At 55.4% G+C, this 6,331-nt stretch overlaps 1 protein-coding gene across 1 annotated transcript in view; it reads left to right on the forward strand.

The window, feature by feature from the left end:
• ITPKB (inositol-trisphosphate 3-kinase B) overlaps positions 1-5,642 on the forward strand; it is a 99,362-nt gene extending 93,720 nt beyond the window's left edge. The window contains exons 6-7 of the mRNA XM_008583527.1: positions 271-342; positions 2,376-5,642. Coding sequence (XP_008581749.1) covers positions 271-342; positions 2,376-2,591 — 288 coding nt within the window. The 3' untranslated portion in view covers positions 2,592-5,642. The remainder of the gene's footprint in view (positions 1-270; positions 343-2,375) is intronic.
• The last annotated feature ends 689 nt before the right edge of the window (positions 5,643-6,331 follow it).

Here is a 6,331-nt window from a genome sequence, read left to right on the forward strand (position 1 = left end):
GAGGCCTGCAGGGCTGTCCTGGAACTGCACCTCCCCATCACAGGACAGCGTGGGGTGGAGAAAGGGTGGAACCAGGACCCAGCTCCCCACCTTCTCTGGGCTTCAGTTTCTTTATTTGTAGATGAGGAGGTAGGAGTAAGTGACCGGGGTGTCAGGTCACTCCCATTCCTGAAGTTCAGTGACTCTAATGAGCTAAAAGGGGCTTCAACTCCACCCCCACCCCAACCCTCCCCCAGTGTTTAAAAAATCTGCTCATCTTTCTGTCCCCAGATCGCCTACCGGGACCGTCTGGAAGCCATTCGAGCCACCCTAGAGGTTTCTCCCTTCTTCAAGTGCCACGAGGTAGGTACTGGGCTTTGCCAGCTTGGGCAGAGAGCCGTGCACGCTAACAGACCCCTCGTTCTGGTCACCTGAGGGCTGTCTGTAGGATGGCTGCAGCCAGAGGAAGCCACCAAAGATCAGCCTCACTGCATGAGGGACCCACGTTTTAATGTGGCCGTGCATTTCCTGGGGTGACTGCGTGGGTTGTCCTGCCCAAGATCCGTGGCCTCCTTTTTTTTCTCTGTCCCTCCCAGCTCCTGAGGCTCGCCCACTGTCATCAGCGGTTGCAGGACTTCTGTCCCACACACCCTAAGGGTTGTAGGGCAGTAGCCCTGTGAGCTGCTAGGGTAGCCAGGTAATCCCCTACCACCACCCCGAGATCTTCAGAGAAGACCCTGGGGAGGGCAGCCCAGTCTTCAGGTGCCGCTCTCGGAGCAGGGCTGGAACTTTCCACCTGCTCCTGCCTTTGCAGATGCTGGTCTGCAGGAGCAGGAGGCAGCAGACACCGGAGAGAGGGAATCACCAGCAGTTTCCCTGCAGGGGTTTATAAGACTTTGATATGGGGGAGTCCAGGGCCCCCAGCCCCGTGTATGCACTACACACACACCACACACTCACAAATCACACACGTGCAAATACACATTCACACATGCACTCACAAATCTTGTGCACACATACACAAATCACAGACACAAATCGCATGCATATACCCGTATATACACATACACATTCAGAGTACATTCACACACTCAAAAATCGCACATATACACATGAACACAGATTCACACATTCACATACATACCCACAGGTCATACACGCAGGCACACACACATGTACACACAAACACACTCACACATACACACACCTGTCCAGCAGCAGGAGCTCAGGACAGATGGTCCCTGGGCACCTGGTGGGATCGGCCCTTCTCCAGGCAGAGATTTCATTCCCTAGTTGCCCCTTGGCCAGGATACACCTATCCCACTATATGAGGTGGCCCTGACCTGGTGCCCAGATGGGACCACCGTAAGGAGAGGGTGGGGCACCCAGAGGGCAGACTGCCGGGAGCAGGTGGTTTGGTGCAGCCGTTCTCAGAATGCCCTTTCCCCCTGGGCTCCCAGACCCTTGGCTCCTCCTGGGGCCTCTGTATTCCCAGCCTGATGGAGGGTCTTTTTGCAGCCTGCTAGAGCCTCTGCTCCCGCCTGCCTCCTTCCTCTAGGAGACAGGGGCTGCCTGGCTGCCCCACGCTAGGGGCTGAACCCCCGCAGAAGGATCTGGCTGCTGCCTGCGACCACCTCTGGTGCCCCAGGCTTGGTCTCCAAGCTTTCCCTCCCTTCCCCAGCACCTCCACTTTTATTTCTTGAAATATGTTTTACTCTACTCTTTCTGGAGTCTCCCTGGAAACTTCAGGTCTAGAAAGAGGCCAGGTCAGCTGGCGCTTGATATTTTTCCACCTGGGCAGAGGAGGCCCCTTCTCCGGGCTCAGCACTGTCCTTCCCAGGCCCTGGGAGTGTAACATCACCTCAGTCCCTCCGGCCACCCCCTTGCCAACTTCTGGCCCCACTCAAGTGACCCGGGGGAGTGTTTGGTGGAGGTGGTCATATTTGGGGAAGCGCTTTACTCCACGCAAACGCTCTGACCTTGCCCAGGAGTGGGGGACTTTTTGGTGCCCACTGTCCCTGGGGGGAACTCTGGGCGGGGGCCTGTTTGCCCAGAATCTACAAGGGCTGTGCTGCTGGGGGGATGGGACTTTCACCCAGCAATCACTCAGGGTGTTTGGCAGGCGTCAGGGTCTAGGAGGGGAAGGTGAGGCCCCAGGGTTTAGCTGTGGTCTAGAAATGCTGCAAAGTGTGCAGGCTGGAGGTGGGGGTGGGCCTGCCATCCCAGACTTCCTCCCTGCCACAGCCCATGCAGGAGAGTGGCCCCACATCCTCTGTCTCCAGTGTGGCCACTTGGGCCACTCCGCTGCCCAGCCAAGAATGGGGTGTGGAGTCGTGGGCTCTTGGCTCAGGGGCCGGTTGCTCCAGCCTCCTCCTCAGTCCCCTGTCCCCCTGCAGGTCATCGGCAGCTCCCTCCTCTTCGTCCACGACAAGAAGGAACAGGCCAAGGTGTGGATGATTGACTTTGGGAAAACCACGCCCCTGCCCGAGGGTCAGACCCTGCAGCATGATGTCCCCTGGCAGGAGGGGAACCGGGAGGACGGCTACCTCTCGGGGCTGAACAACCTCATCGACATCCTGACGGAGATGTCCCAGGGCGCCCCGCTCGCCTGAGGCTGCCCTGCGCCCACCTGTGCACCCACCTGGCCTCTTCCCCCCTTCTGCGGTTCTCTTCTTAACTTTTCCTTCACTTCTCCCCCAGAACTGACCCTCCCGAACTGCACTACAAGACACTTTGTAGAAAAGGAGATGAGACGTTCTAGTGGTTTTCCTAACTTAAAGACCTGGAGGTGACATTTCCACTGCTTTGTAAATAGAATCACCTACTAGAAGAGAAATACCCAAACCCAGGCTCAATTTCCTGTAGCAGCCAGTTGGGTTCAGAGCAGGAGGGAGCTCAGGTGACCCTGGGACCCCCAGCTGCAGAGGGGCCCTGACATGAGCCCTGCTTGTAGAAGACCCCTAGACCTGAGCGCAGCCCCGGTGGCTACCTGCAGAGGCCTGTCGCCCCCTGGTGGCCGGTGCCATTACCATTGCTGCCAAGCACAGCCCATTTCTGCCTATGCTTCCCAATCAATTGATCGATCGGGAGCCCAGCAGCCAGGCTGGGTCCCTTGTGCCTGGCCCGGAAGTAGGGCTTTCTGGTAGTTGGGGCACAAAACCATGGGAGAGCCATCTGTTGGCCGTGAGCAAAGTACCCTCGGATCAGCAGCCCCAGGGGCTCCCAGAGACAGCGTGGTGGCCTTTCTAGAGCTGCTGAAAGCAAGGACCCCTGCACCCACCTGGTATTGAAACCCTCCAGCTCTGGACCAGGCCCAGGAGCCAGGAGAAGTCTGAAGCCAACTTGGCTGTGATCTGTGACCTCCACCTTCCCAGAAGGGGGCAGGCAAGAGCTCTTTCTTCCTTCTGGAACTGCCGCTTATCAATCCAGAGGGGACAATCTGCAAAACTGAGCTCCCAGGAATGCCACCCCAACCTCCCAGAGCCACGTGTTCATGGTCTTTTTTGTGCCTCCCGCTCCCTGCCCTGCTGTGGCAAAGTCTAGGGGGCTGGGTGGGAGTGGGTCGGGGCACCCACAGCCCCCCAGGAAAGACGGGCCCTGCAGAATCTCTTGCCCTGGGGGAGAATGTTCTCGCTCTCACCTCCCTGGTGCTAGCTGGTCGACCTTGCATGAGGTCCAGGTCACTCATGGTTATGGGGAGAGGACAGGAGGGGGTTCAGGCCAGCACCAGGCAGGAAGGAGGCAGGATTCTGGTATCATTTTTGAATTTCCCCTGAGGTAAGTCTCATGGCTTGAAGGGCTCAGACTTGTGTTCCTAATGTAGTGTAGGTAGCTTCCAGGGTAAGGGCCAGTGCCAGGGCTGTGCCGGGCATCTCTTCCTGGAGTCTCTGTGTTGCTCAAAGATTCACAGGGAACCATTTTTTAAGCCTTAGTTTGACTGTCAAGCAAGTAAGTCTGTGTTACTGAGAGGAATGTAAATTTGGCACGACTCTTTAAGAACAAAGCTCCTTGCTCTGTTGCCATTTGGAGCTGTGTCCCCAGGCCCCTGGGGGCTTTGCTGTGAGAGGTGCAGGAGTGCAGAGAGAAAGCGGAGGAGCTTCAGCCGGGCTCCAGGCCAGCAGGGCCTGCCTCAGGGACACAGAGGGAGAAGGTGGGGACAAAGGTGTGCACGCCAGCAGGGACCACTGCCTGGGCCGCCCACCCTGGCGCCCCAGGGCCCATGTGACATGTACGTTTCCCCTTTTGTGCTGGGTGAGTGACAGTTGGTGGGGGCAGAGGATGGGACACATGAGGATGTTTAAGTACAGATTTTAAAAAAGGAAATCACTTAAACTTCCTGGCTCTCGTTCAAAACAGTGGTGAGCTCTGGTGTGGGCTGACTCGCTAAAGGTCACACTCCCGCCCCTGCTGAGCACAGAGACCTCGTGACAGCACGTGATCTGGAAGGCAGGCAGGACGGGGGCGTCGGGGAGCCAGAGCCAGCTCTGGGTCTCCGGAGCTAGCATCACTTGCAGGTTAGAAGGGACTTGGATGGTCTGTGCTTCAGCCATCATCGGGGAAGGGACAGATGTCATTAATTCAGACGTCAAGATTACGCAAGCATGGACTAGAAAAAGAGTTTTCGATGGAAAAAGTTGGCTAAAGCAAATTAACGATATGAATTAAAATTAGAGGGGACCAGCGAAACCTATTTAAGAGAATAAAACTTTCCAAGCACTTTAAGCAGGCATCAGTTGTTTGCAAACAGTGTGCTGATATGCAAATGATTTCTTTATTAAAGGTGGCCCACGGGACCCCATATTGGCAATACTTTCCTTCAGGTTACGTTATATCTGTGAGAGTGATAAAAAAAAAATGCCATCTTTTTAGGGTTATTCTGTATTACTGAGGGTTTTTGTTCTGTTTTTTGTATTTACCACGCTAGGTCTCTCCCACACCTCTGTCTCTCAAGCCATCTGTCACCCCCTGGCCCTTTTTCCCCCTTGTCTCAGTGGGACAGATAGATCCTGGAATGGAATTTCCCAGAACCCCTGCCCTGGCAGTCTGAAAGACCAGGCCCACCCAGCCCTGGTCCCACCAGGGACTCCTTAGCCATACAGGTGCCAGGAGGGGGGACACGCTGAATGCACCTGTGCACAGGTGAACGGGGTCCCCGAGGGTGCTGGGCCTTCAGACTGCTTAGTGCTCTCAGAAGCATTCCTCGGCTGCTTTCCCCAGACTCGCCTTTAGTGTCCTGTAAGAAGTTTTTAAGTTATATTTATTTTGTTGGTTTTAAAAATTGCACAAAACACTACAACTGAAAGGCTGGATTCTGTGTCTCCTTTAAAGCTTGGCCTTCCTGTACTTCGTTTTCCACTTGGTGGAAAAAACCCAGAAGCAACCCTGGCCCCCCAAGATGGCTCTGTCCCCCGTCAGCTGTATTTAGCTTTGAGCTCCACTGATCTGGTTAACCCTGCGTGTGTATATAATCTGGCCTCTTGCTCTAGGGTGTTTACCCTGTCGGTGCCTTTTTTCTGGAGGAGAGGACCCCCTCAGAGAGGCTGTCCTCTTCTGCACCCCACCCCATGGGACCTTGAAGGAAACTGAACTGTTACACGCCCCTGCACAGAACCTGTCCAAGACTGCGGATGCCCCACCTTCCTGAATAAAGGCCCTGGAGACCAGTTCTGTGTGCAGTGTCTTCCTTCTGACCCAGAGCCCTCGAGATGTGGCTGAGGGGTGGGCTGGGAGGGCTTTGGGAGCTGGAGGATCTGCACTGGGGCTGTTACAATCTCCAGGACTGGATAACATTTTAATCTGCAGAGAAGCCTTTCTCAGTAGCTCAGGGACATAGAATAGCAGCAAAGCATCTCTCCTCCCACCCCCACCCCCCAGCTGGGGGGTCTCTGGTACCCCTACTGCTTCCAGAGCCTTCCTCTGTGCTAGGCGTGGGTCGAACGTTCATCTCTGTGTTCCCATTTTATCCAGACCAACTCCATGAACAGACGAGGAAACCAAGGCTTTGAAAGATCAAACTTGACCTGGGTAATAAGTGGGGAGCAGGAATTCGTATCCCAAATTTGTCTGGATTCAAAACCAATTCCGTCATCCTCCTTAGGGAGTGTCTGCATGGCAGGGAGGCTGTCTCTGCTTTGCCCTGGTCCTAGGCACTAAACATGACTTGGCACATAGCAGCAGCCCAGAGAGGCTTCAGCTGCCTGGCCGGGTCGGCCGGGGAAGACCCTCGAGAGCAGAAACCAGTGCCACACATCAGATTCACAGTCCACTTCTCTGTAGGCCTCTCCCCAGCTCTGGGTCACTGTGGGCTTCATTTGCAGAACTCAGAATTGTTTATTTCGGGATGGAGGTGCAT

Source organism: Galeopterus variegatus, unplaced genomic scaffold, assembly GCF_000696425.1.
Source record: "Galeopterus variegatus unplaced genomic scaffold, G_variegatus-3.0.2 Scaffold2956, whole genome shotgun sequence".
In the NCBI taxonomy this organism is placed as follows: Eukaryota; Metazoa; Chordata; class Mammalia; order Dermoptera; family Cynocephalidae; genus Galeopterus; species Galeopterus variegatus.